The 18,535-nt window shown below is 40.6% G+C and overlaps 1 protein-coding gene across 2 annotated transcripts; it reads right to left on the bottom strand.

Moving 5' to 3' along the window:
• Nucleotides 1–270: 270 nt before the first annotated feature.
• Nucleotides 271–18,412, bottom strand: LOC120533192 (gastrula zinc finger protein XlCGF57.1-like). 2 transcript variants are annotated; one of them, XM_039759939.1, is made up of 3 exons: nt 18,336–18,412; nt 16,283–16,786; nt 271–1,840 (listed from the first exon to the last, which is right to left on the bottom strand). In XM_039759939.1, exons 2-3 carry the CDS (start codon nt 16,746–16,748, stop codon nt 591–593), a joined length of 1,716 nt encoding a protein of 571 aa, XP_039615873.1. In that variant the 5' UTR covers nt 16,749–16,786; nt 18,336–18,412; the 3' UTR covers nt 271–590. The 2 variants fall into 2 exon arrangements, with proteins under 2 accessions (XP_039615873.1, XP_039615875.1); XM_039759941.1 differs by lacking the exon at nt 18,336–18,412 and adding an exon at nt 18,058–18,243.
• Nucleotides 18,413–18,535: the final 123 nt, after the last annotated feature.

Below are 18,535 nucleotides of genomic sequence, written 5' to 3'. Positions count from 1 at the left end.
TAGATAGATAGATAGATAGATAGATAGATAGATAGATAGATAGATAGATAGATAGATAGATAGATTATTAATCCCAAGGGGAAATTCACTTCATGGAAAATCTTTTTCTACATGGGCAGCACAGTGGCAGAGTGGTACTCCGGTTTCCTCCCACAGTCCAAAGACATGCAGGTTAGGTGCAATGCCGATCCTAAATGGTCCCTACTATATGCTTGGTGTGTGTGCCCTGCAGTGGGCTGGCGCCCCGCTCGGGGTTTGCTTTTTGCTTTGCGCCCTGTGTTTGCCTGGGATTGGCTCCAGCAGACCCCAGTGACCCTATGATAGGATATAGCGGGTTGGCCAATGACTGACTTTGTCCATATTGTTAGAGCTACTTCTGCCTATTTTGAGTATTTTTAATACTTTTAAGACATAAATTGGTGCACTTACTATGTTTACTTTTCTAGTCTCTGCTTGTTGTATAGCAGGGACAATATTATTGAGATTACTGTGTAGCTTGTACAACTTATGATTCTGCTGTCACTTTACCTCATTTGTGCTTCTATGCTTTGCTTAAATTCTTCAAAACATTCATTGTCCTTGCCAGTATCTCAATATGACAGATTATGTTCCACTTTAAATCCATTCCTTTTCAGTTCAGTCATGTTCTGATGCTTACTTCTGTATTTACTTTCCCTACTATGGATTCGAAAGTGTGTCTTAAGACTGCTACTGGTGCAGAATCGTTTGTCACATTGAGAACAGCAATATGGCTTCTCACCAGTGTGAATCCGTCTGTGGGTTTGTAGGTCACCACTGGTACTGAAACGTTTATCACATTCGGAACAGCAATATGGCTTCTCTCCAGTGTGAATTCTTCTATGGATCTTAAGGCCACAGTTGTCAAAGAATCTTTTACCACAGTCAGAACAGCTGAATCGCTTTTCTCCAGTATGAATTCTTGTGTGGCTCTGAAGATTACTACTGGTGAAGAATCGTTTGCCACAATCTGGACAGCAATGTGGTTTCTCCCCAGTGTGAATTCTCCTGTGGGAATTAAGATTGTTACTCCTGGAGAATAGTTTGCCACATTCCATACAGCAGTATGGCTTCTCTCCAGTATGAATTCGTGTGTGGAATTGAAGATGGCTACTTGTAGAAAATTGTTTTCCACATTCAGTACAGCAAAATGGCTTCTCCCCAGTGTGAATTCGGCTGTGGGTTTGAAGATTGCGTTTATTAGAGAATTTTTTGCCACATTCACGGCAGCAATATGGCTTCTCTCCAGTATGAATTCTCATGTGACTCTGAACATGACCTTTTTGCGAGAATTGCCTACCACAGTCAGAACAAGAATACGGCTTCTCTTCAGTATGAATTCTTGCATGTATCTGAAAATTGCAATTCCTTGAGAATCGTTTGCCACATTCAGAACAGCAATATGGCCTCTCTCCAGTGTGAACTTTTGTGTGGTTCTTAAGACTGCTCTTGTTATAAAATTGCCTGCCACATTCAGAACAGCAATATGGCTTCTCACCAGTATGAATTCTTTCGTGGGTTTGAAGGTCAACACTGGTAAAGAATTCTTTGCCACATTCAGTACAGCAGTAGGATTTTTGCCTTGTATGACTCCACTTATGTTTGGTTTTAGATTTCTGTTTAGAAGCTGTTACATCTGTATCATACACCTGTTGTTGAGCATTGAGTGCATTTGTACATGTTAATTTTTCAAAAGGCAGAGGACTACACGGCAAAATTGCTGACAACAAAACATCTGCACCAGACTTAAGCTTTTTCACATGTTCATTTTGCTGTGGTTTACAGTGAAGAGGGAATAATGATGTGTGACTTTCTTGTAAATCTGCAGAAATAGACAGATACAAAATTTCATGTAAATATACAAAGTTTTGAAAGAGAACTGACAAGAGATAACCATTTAGTGTGTAACAGCGTACTCCTGTGGAAAGAAACTCACAATGAGAGACAAACTTTCAGATTTGCATGATATTGATGAAAAAAATCTTTATCTTCTTGGTCTCCTCTAGATTTTCTTGTATACTCAGATATGGGAATGGATATTTGAGGAGTAAACTGCAAGACAATGATTATATTTTTAAATTCTGTAAATTAAAGAACCACAACAACAAATCAAACCAAATTAATAAAATATTGAATAGTTATTCATGCAGCTGCATGAATAAAATGTAAAGTATCACTTCTGGTTAACAGAAATAGCCCAAAAGTGGACAGAAATGTACGTTTTGTACCTAATACAGTGGAACCTTGGTTCACGAAAGTCTCAGAACATGTACAAATCGGTTTACGACCAAAATGTTCACCAAACATTTGCAACTGTTCACGGCCACACACTCGGTATACGAACAAGCCAGTTTCCCTTTCGGTTTGTGCGCGTCGATGTGTTCAGTCTCTCACTGTGCATTCCCTGTGCAGCCAGTGAGCGAGTGAGAGAGAGAGAGAGAGAGAGAGAGAGAGAGAGAGAGAGAGAGAGAGAGAGAGAGAGAGAGAGAGAGAGAGAGAGAGAGAGAGAGAGAGAGACACACAGATACACGCGCGGGAGAGAGACACACACAGATACGTGCAAGGGAGAGAGAGAGAGACACACACACAGATACGTGCAAGGGAGAGAGAGAGAGACACACACACACACGCACGAGAGAGACAGAAACAGAGACTGACTGACAGACACACACAGTCACACGTGAGCATGCAAGTGAGTGAGTGAGTGAGCGAGCAAGAGAGAGAGATGGCTGGACGCATGAGGCCGAGAAGGCAGTTAAAGAATGCACCAGGTTTGCTTTAAAAGAGACAGATCCGAGCATTGGTTAAACCTCGTTGTATTTAATGAAAAATTTTTTCTATTGGATGTTGTTATGGTGTATAAAATCTGTACATTTTGGTTTCCATTATATTTTGTTCAAGACAAGACAACAGATGAAATTAAATTAAAGCAGGTTTTCTTCCCTTACACCTTACTTTTATAACACTTGTTCATAGCTTCATGCTAATTTGGTTTTATAGCCTGGCAAAGGATGCTGAGCTGATACCTCAGGCTATTGATGGATGGACATCTGGAACAACAATTTGCTTTATAGCCTAGGACAGGAAGAACTACTGATGCCTCCGAGTACATCAAAGGTTTTGTTGTGTGGGAAAACGGACATTGAATTAATTCATCAATCATTTGGACAGCCAGCCAATCAGGTGCATGTGTTGTGAAACCAAGGCTTGACATTTCATAATAAATATGCCTTGGTTTGGAAAGAAGAAAGAGAAGCAAAAGAAGAAGAAAGAGAAGCAAAGGGAGAAGAAGAAAGAAGAAGAGGAACGGACGAAGACGGCCCTGGTCGTCAGAAAGGCATCATGAACATCGATTGCTAAATCAAACGCCTCCCTGGGACATTCATCCTTGTCATCTGTAGCTTTTTCGTAAGCTTTTTCTAAAGACTATATATATTCAGACTTTCCTATCACTACCTATTTTCTAGTATTCTTTGTTCTTGTGGTATTATTATTATTCTTGTAATAAATACCATGCTGCTTTTAACTTTCAGTGCTTTGTCTTAATGTCTAGAGTGATTAAAGTAATAAGTTAGATTTCTTTGAGCACCTGGTGACAGCCGGATTTTTGCCATTATTTCTGTGCTGCGAGGTTTATATGGCTGAGAGTGAGGAGCGCTATACTCAACAGAAGGAACAAATATGAGAAAGAAGGTATTCTTGGCTGATGAATGGCCTATAGTCAAGAGTGCAGAGTCTTTGTATGTTTAAATGTATTCTTGTAGACCAAAAGTAATATTTAGGTCTGAGATATCATTAAAACATCGTATTGTTGTTCGTGCCGAAAATAAGTAAGTCTCTTGAAGTGCTGAATGACAGGCTGTTATTCCTATAGCACTTGTGTGGTTTAAAGTGCGAAGGGTTAATCAGCGTGTGTGTGTCATTCATGGAGCACTGTTGTGGTTAGGGTCTGTGTGTGTGTGTTTATCTGTGTGTGTGTGTGTTCATCTTAAAGTGCAACAGTAGACCCACCCGATAATGAACTTGACGAGAATCCTTACCCTTGAGGAAACAGGTAAAAGGGCAAGTGGAGGGAAATACCACGATAATACAGATGTTAACCTCCACTTCACTTCTGTTTACATCAATCGTTTCGTAGCATGCATTGTTGCAATGTTACTTTTCTTGGTGGTTTATTAAATTACACATTTTTCAAATTAAAATTTTTTTCCCTGTGCATAAAACTCATTATAAAAAAGTGTTTTTAGCGAGCGGTTCGTGGCGCTATAGCACAAACTCTTGCATTGTTAGTTGTTCAAGTTTTTCTTAGTGTTATTCAATGTTTTTACATTTAGTTTACTATTACGCTGTGCATTCTATGGTATAATTAACTATATTTGTGCTTAAAAATCTTTCAAAAAATATATTTACATATTTATATACATTTACTATACTATATATTTATATATTTACATACATTGTACGGTGTGGAATGGATTCATTGTATTTACATACGGTCCTATGGGGGAAATTACTTCGGTTCACGACCAAATCGGTTTACAACCGGAGTTTTCGAACGAATTATGGTCGTGAACCGAGGTTCCACTGCACTTGTATGCAAAAGTTGGTTGACCTAAGTGAAAGCATTTTCAAGTTATCATGTTTACACACAAACATAATTCCAAAAATGGTATTTTCGGACTCTGGGAGGTCTAAAATTTTGAGATTCATCAAAATCTCGAAATGGAATTTTTGGAGGATTCCAATACTTTCCCTATACTTCCTATATAAGAAAGTAAAAAAGACAAACAATGGAAACACAGAATCTCCAATATTTTAAAGAGAAAAGATGTTTTAGTGGTAAACAGCACCCCCAAGTTTCCTTTGCTTTGTATCACTGTCTGACTTCTCCCAGTGTTTGCATGGGATTGTCCCCTGGTTGTCCTCTTTAGTCTCAAAGACGAGCAGATTAGGCTTGATGGCAGCTCTAAACTGACCTGGTCTGAGAGTCTAGCTGTGTCCAAGAGGGCACACTGGGATGAACTAACCTGTGCCTTGGACTGCTTTCTGCTTTGTGCCTGGTGCTGCTGGAAACCTGAAATATATTAAAATGAGTTCAGCAGTGGATGGGTGGGTGGATGTTTGTGTGTTCAAATTACGTGAATTATGTCAAAGGTGTGTCCATGTCGTGCAGGAAGAGGAACTCCATGTAGTTACAGCTGAAGCACAGTTATCTGCAAAGGAGTTCAAGACACCAAGTTGTGAATACTGGAGATGCCGTGGGTTAAAAGGAAGAGAGAGCTACAAGATGTTTATATTAACAAAACTTGGGGTTTGATAGGTTGTAGTTTATTAACTTAATTATTGAGGACTCGAACCAGAATTATTTAACTGAACTTTGCCATAAACCTGAATAGCAAATAGGGGTGTTTGGCAGAAAAATCATATTATACCAGTAACGGTGTACTGCACGATAATGTGCAGCGAATACACTTGACTTATAGTTTCCATCCTCTTTCTCTGTACGTTTAGCATTCGTTTGCTCAGAGATTGATGCACTTGATGCTTCCTGAGCAGCTCTTCTTTTCTCCACTCTAGCGGCCCGCTTCTTCTCTCAGCATCTTTTTGCATTAAAACCGATTCACTTAAGCTGGCACTTACATCTTCAATCTGCCTCAAGAATGATTTAAGATATAAAGAGGTAGGGGAAGTGGCAGCGAAGGTGGTAGGGAATGAGAACGAGGCCCATACGCATGCACCGCATGGCCGCCCTGCTGTGCACTGCTGAGAGTTGATTCTACAATAAAATAAAATAAAAATACAAAGAGTAGTAAAAATCTTCACCCCGAAAGCAGATAGTAGACGTCACATAGAATATATGTACCAATATTTAGGTCAATAGGTAAAACGGTGTGTGAGCCATAGGTGATTTAAAATCCTGGACGGACAAACGAATAGCCATGGTAGCGTATTAAATAAGAAGACTACAGTGGAACCTCGGGTCACGAACATCTTGGACCACGTACAAATCAATTTATAACAAAAACGTTCGCCAAACATTTGCATCTGTTCTCGACCACACACTCGGGTGATGAAAAAGCCAGTTTCCCTTCTGGTTCGTACGCGCCGATGTTTTCTGCACATGTTCAGTCTCTCCCTATGCATTCCCTGTGCATAGAGCGAGTGAGAGCGAGTGAGAGAGAGAGAGAGAGATAGAGAGCGTGAGCGAAAGAGAGATTAAGTGCGAGAAGGCAGTTTAAGAATGCACCGGGGTTGTTTTTAAAGAGACTGCAAGGTTAGTTTTCTCTGTTTTCTCAGTGTTATTCAATGTTTTTGCATTTAGTTTACTATTACACTGTGCATTCTATGGTATAATTAACTATTATTGAGCTTAAAAAGCTTTAAAAATATATATATATTTACATACAGCTTGTACGGTCCGTGGCGGATTAATTGTATTCACATACAATCCTAAGGGGGAAATTACTTTGGGTCACGACCAAATCGGGTTTTCCTCCGCCAAAGCATTACCAAAGTTATACATTGAGGTCGGAGAGAAAATTACTGAAAAACTTTACTTTGTGACCATCACAGGTTTGTGCTCAAGCAGACAGCCTTACTGTACATTTCATGATAAACGGAGAGTTAAAATGTGCATGTCAACAAATAAGCTACCTTCCCAAAGACCAGACTGGACAGATCATTGCAGAAGGCCTAAAAAATGAAGAAAAGGCTTGAAATTTGTAGAAAAAAAGCATATGTGTGCATTAAGAATGGATAAGGACAGCGTACAGTGTTTTGTACACCGGCTGCACCTTGCTATTGGTGAGTAAGCTTTATCATGATTACTTAATCAAAACCACAGATTGAGTTTTCTTTTAATTTGTAATATTCTGCTCAATAGCATGTGTAACAACAGATAAGACTTCAGAGTAACCAATTACAACAGACTTAAGTGTGCATTATTCATTTCTAGTATACTATTTATGCACGATTATTCTTATCTAATTTTATTTTCTTTGCATGTCACTACTTCTTTAACACGGTGAAAAGCACTTTGAAATAAATGATGTTGTTGTTTTCAATGTATGTGGGCGAGAGGAGGTATAACTTAACAGATGTATGCTTGACACCAGAAAATATCTTCTTGTATAATATGCTCCCTTGGCTGTCCGTTTGTCTGTCCAGGATTTTAAATCACCTGTAGCTCGCAAACTGTTTGAACTATTGACCAGATATTTGGTACATATATAATACGTGACCTATAGTGTCCACTTATGGGGTGCTGATTGACCTCCAAGGTTATTCCTCTTTTAATTTTTATTTTATTTTATTGTAGAATCAACTCTTGGCAGCGGCCAGCAGGGCGGCTGTGTGGCGCACACGTACGGGTGTCGTTCTCATCCCTACCACCTTCGCTGTCACTTCCCCTACCTCTTCATATCTTAAATCATTCTGGAGGAAGATTGAAGACTTAAGTGCCAGTGCGAGTGAAAAATTATAGAAAGCGTACTAAGTAATTGCAACACAAACACTGACTTAATCTGTTTTAACGTGAAAAAAAGCCAATGAAATAAAAGAAGAAGCGGGCCACTAGAGTGGAGAAAAGAAGAGCTGCTCAGGAAACAGCAAGCGTATCAGCCTCTGAGCAAATGAACGAAAATGTACAGAGAAAGAGTACGAAAACTATGAATGCTCAAGTCAAGTGTATTCATGGCACATTATTGTGCAGTGCACCATTACTGGTATTTTAAAATTCTTTATAACTAACAGATTTGTGTTTGCATGTGTGAGAGAAAAATATTGAAAAGACCAAGATCTACAAATATCAAAATATGTCTATACTATATAATTCATAAATCATATACTTTATTGCACAGGGAGATTCACTTGAAAGAGGCCCCAAATATTCTGTTGGAACTCCCGTGAAGACGAAGCAATCTGAATCAAACAAAATACGCTCTATACCTTGACGTATGTGTAATCGACTAGATTACATGCGATGCTGGAAGTGGTGTCCATTCCTGCGAAACACATTTCAATGCGTCCATGTTCCTGAATGTATTGTCAAGCATCTTGGGTATAGGAGCAATTTCTCGTTGGATGTTTTCCTTCCACAGTGCAATGCTTGTTCCCATAGACTTTTCCTTTGAGCAGACCCCAAAAGAAGAAGTCTGGTGGTGTCAGATCCGGTGACTGTGGTGGCCAAAGCTCCCTTGAAATTACCCTGTTACTGAAGAAGAACTCAATTTCTGCCCTGCTCCTTGCCGATGTGTGACACGTTGCTCCATTTTGCTGGAAGTAAACCTTCCATTAACTCACGATCATCCAGTTGATTCTGGCATCACTTAAATGAACTGATGACTCAAGAAGTTCGCACCATGAAGATGGTCTGCTCAATACTGTACACCACCATTTTAATGAGAAGTCGAGTGACTGAGTTAAGGGGAACGGGCGGTATGCACTCAGAAGTTCCAAATGGAGGTTAAAGGTCGTGACGGCTGTCTGGCACCTACCTCATCACTCCAACACAGGGGCATCCCGGCTTGTTCGAAGCTTCATATACTGAGGACCACATTGCATGTTGTTTCATTCAGATTGCTTTGTCCTAGCAACAGTTATTACAGAATATTCAGGGCCTCTTTCAAGTGAATCTCCCTGTATATTGTGATATACACAATCATATTGTATATTGGGGGTATATGTTGTGAATGTAATATTGTATTTGGTCTCCTCATAGAGAGGAGTATGAAAGAACCCAGAGTTGAATGAGCTGTTCTGCAAGAAGATTGTGAGCAGCTTCTCATACAGATGGAAAAGAAGGAAAGAACTGACCAGTGCTCAGACAGAGCTGAATGTTTGTGTATGCCAGCTCATCACTGAGTCTCCCACAAGGAAGGGGGTCCGGGAATAAGATGATAGAAAGGGTACTGGAGCTGCAAAGAGCTATTTCCCAAGTTTTGGCCTCTGAGAAGAACACAAGATATTTAATTTAGTCAATCCCTAAGGCTCTCATAACGTATTTTACAGATGAAGCACTTGTCACCATTTCCTATATCAAACCTGGGCTGTATCTGTTCAACATCTCAGTTCAGGAGGATGATGGCAACCTGATCAGGACCATTAAATTTATCTCAGTGATAAATATGGTGACCATGATACAAATGGTCTGTTGGACACGGCTTCATTCATCAATCCAAGGTTTAAAACAAGTAACAAGGTTACAGGGTTTAATGGAGAGCGCTTACAGAGGAGGAGGCTTTTGTAGCAGATCAAGGCAGCGGCATCCAGGTCTGTTCCTCAAGAGGAAGCCGCCTCTGAAGTGGGACCACAAGTGACTAGTGCTGGATTTTTAGGCTTTGGTATTAATACCAGCATTGGGAACTCAGTACCAAAACATTTGGAAGGAAATAACGGATAACTCCCAAACCTCCCATCTTAATTCAGCCACCCTGGTACGCCAGTCATGCAGCACTGTGCACTGTTCCTTCTTGATGGCAGCATAATTCAGGGCCTGGGCCAAGCAATGGGGGCGGGCAGACAGACAGACAAACAGACAGATAGATAGAACTTTATTTACCCACAAGGGAAAATGAAAATTTTACAGATGCTTGCTTAAATAAATAAATAAATAAAATAAATAAATAACGAGTTATGCAGTACATCACCATCCTCATTTTGCAGGAGCAGCACGTTCCCTCTTCACAGCATTTGTCTCACAGCTTCAGCTGTATTCACTGAAATGCATGGCCTCGTAGCCAGTAAGAACGGGTAACCATTTTCAAATGTAGCCCACTACAGATTGTATCCACCTTCCATTTTATTTGGAGGAGCGCTGTAAGCAGTCATGGACTTAATTAATATGTGGTTTGGTGAATTCTATCAGCTTTGCACTCATATACTGTAACCTCCTTATAAATTCTTATTCTTTAATGTACCATTTCTAGATTAGGTGGATTTTTATTATTACAGAGGGAATGTGTTTGCACATATTTCTTAATTAGGCTACATTGCTTGTTTTTCTTTCTTCTTTTTTTATAAACTCTTGCTTTTGTTTCCATTCTATTATTATACAATGAGAACACGTGTCTTGAGTGGTGCCACGTGAAATGCTGATGAAGTTCTCTCTAGCACAGGGATTGAGGTGGGTGATTGAGGGAGTTACTGCCTGACTGGTTTGCTCTTCCAAGACCATATTGTCGTATAGTTATAAAAGCTCACAACTGGAGCACCACCACAGCTGCTGATCTGCTCGACTGGAACTTATGAAGTGTGCTCCTCCATAACATTTCCCAGTCCAATCTTCTTCATACTCTGACAGCCCTCAGAGAACATAATGGCTGGCGCACCGAGAGCACCTCAGCTGACTGTTGACTTTTACCTCGAGCCTCGTTGCAAAAGCTAATTATGGATTTGTATACTGAAAGATTCTTTAATTCAGGCTAAGCTTCCACTTATTATTTGTGTTGGGATGGACTTGTGTGGGTGTTACTGTGGTTTTTTTACTGCTATTGTGCCACTGCGGTAGCACTGTAAATGAAAGAACCTTTCGACGGTGGGATTCCCAGCCCTGAATCTGGCCCACCTGGACAGAAGCAGGCTGGCAGGCATCTCTTTACTTGAGTGCACTGGGGTGCTTGATAACCCATTTGGGGCTGACTTTCAGAATCTCTCTGTGCACAGATTAAAGTACTCAAAGAAAAAGCAGAGACTTACAAATGTCAAATTATGGAGGTCTTCTTTTTTATTGCGTTTTGACATTAACAATTTGTGCAAGTAGCATCTTGAATGGAGTACTGATGAGATGCAGTTACAAACGTTATTGGGCAAAGGCCAACACGAGCCGTGTTACACCCCAAACCTGCCACAATAACTCAAATATAACATCTGATGACAAAGAATTTCAACATAGACAACCTCTGCTAGCAGCACCTCCACTGTGTCAGTCGTACATCTGCCCGATGATGCAATTAAATTTATTAACAAATAAAAAAGAAAAGTATATCTACAGCTGATAATTTAATCTAATCAATAGCAGTAATATTCTAAAGTGTAATTTTTTATCATATCTTTTAACTTTAACTTCAGTCAAATATAAAAAGGGGAAAGTAAAGAGAAATGTAACTAAAAAATTAAAATAACCTTCCATATTTTCCCTGAATATACCATAAACCATGAGCTAGACGTTTATTTGCAGTAAATGAGAGGGCTGTATGGCTTATATAAGGATGTTGGTAAACATAATTCTGTTTTTTCCGCAATACCACATTACAAGATGAGGCAAACAAGGCTCAGTTTTTCTGGCCGTGCAGGTCCACAATGCCTCATCTACAAGTCTGCATCAGAAAACCTCTGGAAAACAAAATGTTGTTTTACTAAACCTGATATCGATCCTGCATTGACGATCAGGTCATTTTTCCAACTCTCATCGATTTCTACGGTAACAGCTTGCCTTAAACTCTGTTGAAGTAGCTACCTTAATAAATAATGACACCAAAATCATACTACAATTCAATCAAATTATCGGGTACTGTAACTAAAGGAACATAAAAGACTCGACTCGAAACAAAGGCCTTCAAAACAATCATTTGAATATTTGCTGCCACTTGTTTGTAGTGATCCATTGAAAGTGTATTACAAAATTTAAAAAAATGCTTTTACAAATTTAATATGGGAGAAAAAGACACTAAGACAGGGTTGGTGGTTTTAGGATCAGGCTGGGAAACAATCAGTGTGAAGAGGACAGAAAGGAGCAACAGAAGCCTTGTGTGGAAAAGCAGAGCGCAGCATTCACCAGCCATCACTGTCCCCAGTTGCCTCAAGTCCTCTACAATTGCCACTATTCCAAAACAGGCAGTGGTGAGGTCCCCGAGTGGCCCTGACCCATATTGTTCTGAAGTACTTTGAATGGCTTGTCCTCAGACGCATTAAGAGCAACATCCCCACCTCCACAGGGCTGTGTGCTGAGCCCTCTCCTTTACTCCCACTTCACAAAAGTCTACAAACCTACCCATGATACTAACATCGTAATAAAGTTTGCAGACAACACCACAGTGATAGGCCTGATCTCCAATAATGATGCAGCAGCCTATAGAGAAGAGGACAAGAACCTGGAGAGTGGGACCCACAACAACAACCTTGCACTCAATTCCTAGAAAACAAAGGAACTGATTCTGGACATCAGGATACTGAACTACAGTGGTCACCATCCCATAAGCATTAACAGCTAGAGGGTGATTCAGATTCTTGGGAGTCCACATGAGCCAGGACCTGTCGTGGACAACAAACAGGCAGCAATGGCCAAGAAAGGTCTTCGGAGGCTACACTTTCTGACAAGCCTGAAGAACGCACAATTCCCACAACTGCTGGTTAACTTCTGGAGGTGCACCATAGAGTCTGTCATCACGTACTGCACTACAGCGTGGCACTCTGGCCACACCTTAGAGAACAGGAAGACCCTCCAGCGTATCATCAAAATGGCTCAGGGAATTACTGGTACTCAGCTACCATCACTGGAAGATATCTATACTACCCGCTGCTGCAGAAAAGCATAGAGCATCTGTAAAGATCCAACCCACCAAAGCCATAGCATTTAATAATAATAATACATTTTATTTATACAAGGCACCTTTCTAAGCACTCAAAGACACCGAACAAACAATAAATAAAACACATTATAAACAAAACTTAAAACATCAGAAAATACAGAAAATATAAAAAATTAAAACCAAACAAAGCCACTGTAATCATAAAGAAAAAGCCATTTTAAACAGATGGGTTTTACGTTTACAATTGAAGGTTGAAAATGATTCAATATTTCTAAGCTCAGTAGGTAGCGAGTTCCAAAGCTAGGGAGCAGAACGGCTGAACGCTCAGTTCCCCATGGTGGTTAGACAGGCAAGAGGGACGGTCAGATGGATGGAGGAAGAGGGTCTAAGATTATGGGATGGAATGGCAACATGAAGAAGGTCGGACAGATATGGAGGGGCGAGGTTATGAATGGCCTTAAATGTTAACAACAGAATTGTAAAATCATTTCGAAACTTGATTGGGAGCCAATGAAGCCGCTGCAAGACCAGAGTAATATGATGAATAGATGGGGTTCGAGTAATGAAACGAGCAGCAGAATTCTGGACTGGCTGAATCTTATGAAGAGATTTATTACAGAGACCACAGAGGATTGAAATGCAAAAGTCGAGACGAGAAATAACAAGACTGTGATCAAGAATGGCAGTGGTATGGGGAGTGAGGGAGGGGCAGATGCAATTAATATTACATAGGTGGAAGTAAGCAGACCAAGTGATGTTAATAATGTAAGATTGGAAAGATAAAGTACTGTCAAGGATGACACCCAGACTCTTGACCTAAGGTGAAGGGGAAACAAAGGAGTTATCAATAGCAAGTGAAAGACTAACGGACTTGGACAATGATGATTGTGTACTAATTAGGAGAACCTCAGTCTTGTCACTGTTTAATTTAAGAAAATTTGAAGAAAAAACAGGATTTAATTTCAGCAATGCAGTCAATAAGCAAAGATGGTGGAAAAGAAGAGGTGGGATTACTAGTAAGGTACAGCTGGGTGTCATCAGCATAACAGTGAAAATTAAGGTTATATTTACAAAAGATATTGCCAAGGGGAAGAAGGTAAATAATAAAAAGAAGAGGCCCCAGGACAGAGCCCTGGGGCACATCTGAAGTAACAGCAGTGGGTTGGGTTGTGAAAGTTTTAAGCTGAATGAACTGAGTGTGGCTTGAGAGGTACGATCTGAACCAATCTAGTGGAGTGTGGGTAATTCCAATCAAAGATAATCTATTAAAGAAAGTGGTTTGACAAATAGTATCAAAGGCTGCACTCAGTCGAGTAAAGGTGAGATGCTAAAGAGTCTGGAGGTGGTGTAAAATTATTAAGTAATGAAAACAAAGACTTGGTGTTACCTTTACTACAAGAAATTAACTGAGGGTAATAGTTGGATGTGATTTTTATGCATCTCTTTGTGGACAAAGAGTCCATTTTTTTTTTATATAACCATTCAACTTGGAGGCAGGACCTCTGTGTTTTTTCCAGTTGATTCTGGAGTTTGCTAGGGTTGTGTTTTTGCTCCTACTCTGTTCAATGCTTGTATGGACTGGGTGTTGGACAAGGTCGTGTGGTCCAGCGGCTGTGGGGCATCTGTTGGTGAAGAAAGATTCACGGATCTTGACTTTGCCGACAATGCTGTGATCTTTGTGGAGTCAATGTAGGCTCTGATCGGGGCGCTTGAGAGACTGAGCGAGGAGTCTGAGTGTCTAGGCCTTATGAGTGTCCTGGATAAACATCAAGATCCAGGCCTTTAATGACCTCTTGGGCACAGCCGTCAGCAGTGTGTCTGTCTGCGGAGAGAGTATCAACCTTGTCAAGAGGTTTACTTACCTTGGCAGTGACATTCATATCTCTGGTGACTCTTCCTATGAAGTCAGTAGACGGATTGGGAGAGCATGGGGGGTCATGAGGTCACTGGATAGAATCACTCATGAAACGTGTGTCATAGAAAAAAAAAATCAACAAAACTTGTTTTATTAAAAGTCAAAATCTGTACGTTATAAACTAGTTTCTGGTAATGTTTTGTATTTTTATTCATTAATCTTTATTTTGAACATGTCACAACACGTTCAATTTGTCCATTGGGTGTTTTGATAGTGATGGCTGCTAGTCATGTGATGCTAGCTTTTAATGCTACAGAAGATGGCAGCACAGAGCTAATGTCATCCAAGTTTTTGGATACCTGAATAAAACCCTTTCTGCAGTGTTAAGTTAAAATATTAATTATCTTAAGGAAGAAAGTGAAGGTGAAAACATAATAATAATAAATTCAGTCAACTGCATTCCATTTGCCAGAAAACATTAAAAAAAAAACAGTCTTCTTTGGACAAATGAAATTAAGATCAATATGTACTAGAATGTTGGAAAGAGAACAACATGGAGATGTGAAGAAACAGCTCCTGATCCGAGGAATACCACATCATCTGTGAAACACGGTGGAGGTAGGGTTGTGCCATGATCATGCGGGGCTGCCAATGGCAGTCACTCACTGGTGTTTATTGATGATGTGACTGCTGACAGAAGTAGCAGGATGAGTTCTGAAGTGTGCAGGGTGCTTTACTGTCTGCTTAGAATCAGGCAAATGCTGCAGAACTGATAGGACGACACTTCACAGTGCAGATGGACAACAAGCCAAAACATACTGTGACAGCAAACCAAGTGCTTTTCAATACAAAGTAGTGGAATATTCTTCAATGGCCAAATCAATCGACTGACCTCAACCCAACTGGACATTTCATGTCACTTGCTGAAGACAAAACTGATGGCAGAAAGTCCAACAAACAAGCAGCCCCTGAAGACAGCGGCAGTAAAGGCCTGGCACAGCATCACCGGGGTGGAAACCCAGCACTTGGAGATGGCCAGGGGTTCAGACTTCAGGCAGTCATTGTCTGTACAGGGAGTTTCAACCATTATATTTATGATTATGTTAGTCTGTCCAAATACTTTTGAGTCCCTGAAAAAAGGGGGTGGGGGGGCATCTATAAAAATGGCTGCCATTCCTAAACGGCTCATATGATATTTGTAGTAAACCCTTTAAATTAAAACTGAAAGTCTACACTTCAATCACATCTTGATTGTTTTATTTTAAATTCCTTTGTGGTGGTGCACAGAACCAAAATTATGAATACTGTGTCACTGTCCAAATACTCAAGGACCTTACAGTGTCTACAGTAATACTCTTAGTTCAATGATATAAATGCCTCTACACTATTTAAACATGATGGCCACTTCCCTGTATTTTAACTTTAAATAAGTACCTCACGCCACTCTCTCCTTTACAGCCCGCTGTTTCTCCAGTACCCATCTACACTGCTTTATCTGACTGGCAGGACTTATCTGCACAACACTGACATGCCGATGTGCCGTCTGAACTCGAGTTTTTCTCCAATGCCGTATTACATTTTGTTTCCTAGTCATTTGCTCCATAGAGTTTTTCCGAATGCATAAAACGTCTCAGCTCATGTAATCAGTTTGCTCACGATGGCCAACATCAATCCTTCCACTCCCTCCACTGTTCCTATTGACTTTATCTCTCTTTCTGTCTGAAATAAATGTCTTCAGTTTAAAATACACCATTATGTTATTAAGTGTTTAAAAATCTGTAACTTTTCAGCAATTAATTTGCATACTCAGTGAAAAAACAAGACCCCAACATAAAATCCCACAAGCTGCAGGCCTGACATGGCGTTTGTCTTTGACACCTACCTTCTCCAGAGGGACATGAACTTAATTCTTTCTCAATCCTGGTCACGTCAGACTCCAAACACTCAGACTTCGCGGGGACAGAGTGACGCTGTAGGGTGTGATGACCCTTCAGACTGAGGCCTAATCCGGTGATATCTGAACACACGTCCTCCAGTTTGAAGTCTTCTCTTTTCACACTGCTTACCATTTCAGTTTCCTGCATGTCACTGCTGTCAAATGTCACCTCGGACTCACTGTCCTCCTCCTTAATGCTAGCCCAGTCCTGAGGAAGGTGCACATATTCCCATTCACAGTCCTCTTTCTTGATGTCCACACGTCTTTCCTCCAAGTTACTCGTGAAATGGAGGCCCGTATGTAGTGTGTGACTCTTCTCTTCCTCCTCATTGCTCACCTCTTTTGAGTCTGCTTCTTCATATTTATATGCCATCTTAGAAGGCTCCTGGGTAACTGGGCCCATGTCCTCCATATTACACGTCTTTTATAAAGTTTCCCTTTTCTTCCTCTCTAAGATGAAAGAACAAAACAGAATACATTTAAAATGCACCAAAAAGCACTGAACACACCTCAGCCAACTCCTCTGTTCTTTTCTCACGGCTTACTGCTCGGTGGCACTGCTTGCTTGACATTTTGTAGTCGTTTTTATGTGCAGCTCCTTACAATATAAATCCCAAAACTGAACACAGTGTTCCAGGTGTGGCCTTTGACAGAATGCCATTTAGTTTAAGCTGACCCCATATAGTGTGAGTGCTATGTATATAACGCAAAATCCTGTTAGACTTGATTTAATGCTGCTATGAACCATCTTGCTGTGGACAGAAGTGAGTGCACCAGGACTTCCAAGACTTTTCCATAACATGAACTTTAAACCTGCACACCCCTTACTGTATAATCAATTATATTTAACATTTTGGCTTCATTTTACATGCCTTTACATTTTACTTCATGTACCACATATCAACCCAAATCTAAATCGTGTCCAGTATGCACCTGTTTGGGCGAACCTGTCTTTATGGGATCTGATAGCCCATTTAATTTAGGATTACCTGTGAATTTAACTAAATTGTTAAGGTACACCTTTATCAAAATAATTTCAAAGAAAGACCTCAGAGCCCCACGTTGATCTCCACTCACTGACGGACTACAGAATACAATCACCTCCCCATAAAGTGCTCCTTTCTTCATTAAAGGAAATTCAGTGACACCCTGTGGACTGGACTCTGGAGTCTCACATCTTGTAATTTGCCAGTTAGGCTCTCATGACATGCAGTGTAACACACATTCGATAAGCTGAGCTAAATAATAAAGTGTGATCATCTATGATCTGATGCTTCTAAAACTCACAAAACCTCCAGCTAATTCATGAAGCACAATCTCCTTCATTGAAACCCGCTGTCCATTAAAACACCAGTAAGGACAGACGCCCCTCTGTCTTGACTAATTTTAAGTAACAGTAAGTCTAATCAGGAATCTCTTTCATTTTAACTAATATGACAAAGAGGAATATAAAGAGAGAGTTGACAAATTACTCCTGCTGTGTGGATTATATTTTCTAAATACGCCGCGTGCAAAACACATAAATACAAGCATATGGTGCACAGGTCACCAATTAATTGCAGGATACGAGCACGCAATCCCGGACTGACTATTAGAATGAATTTTAAGAACTGGCACTGAAAATTGAGCAGAACGTAAACCGTTGGCACAGCGACCCACAGAGACACTCAGTGCAAACACAAGTGCAGCACCCGTAAGAGCCGCGAGTACAGAACACTGACCTGGCGTGTAAAGAAACACGTCTAAACCCCGTAAACCTCGTAGCCCTTCAATGATCGACCACCTAAGTACGTGCGGATACCTTCTCCGGATCCCTGACCGAGGTGTCAAGACCCGAGCAGAGAGTCATCACGACACACAACAGACTCGGAAGAGCCTTCACGTGCTGTTCGGTGGCTGCAGTCTGTGTTTTTGTCTACACTGAACTCCTACGCCGATAATGGATCTTCCTTTTCTCAATTTTTGTGTCTCATTTTCATTAATTTTTTTAAGTACATACCTTTTCCCAAACACAGGTGGGCGACAATATCAGCCACTCACTGGCCAGCCGGTCCGACCTGATCCGTCGCTCTGGTGACGTCACCATCTTGCCACACGGTCCAATTAGGCGGGTCTAAGAGCTGTCAATCAAACGATTTCAGGCGAATTCAAAATATCAGCAAAAGTCGCCATTAAATGACCTAACTGATTTAGTCTTTC

Source organism: Polypterus senegalus, chromosome 8 (assembly GCF_016835505.1).
Source record: "Polypterus senegalus isolate Bchr_013 chromosome 8, ASM1683550v1, whole genome shotgun sequence".
NCBI classification, from domain to species: Eukaryota; Metazoa; Chordata; class Cladistia; order Polypteriformes; family Polypteridae; genus Polypterus; species Polypterus senegalus.
This window is presented reverse-complemented; position numbering and strand designations above follow the sequence as displayed.

Bases quoted from the DNA above. Each gene is read 5' to 3' on its own strand.
- LOC120533192 (XM_039759939.1), bottom strand. From the start codon at position 16,748: ATGGAGGACATGGGCCCAGTTACCCAGGAGCCTTCTAAGATGGCATAT. The intron at 1,841-16,282 runs GTAGGTGTCAAA...CTATTTCTGCAG, and splicing joins TTCATGTCCCTCTGGAGAAG to ATTTACAAGAAAGTCACACA.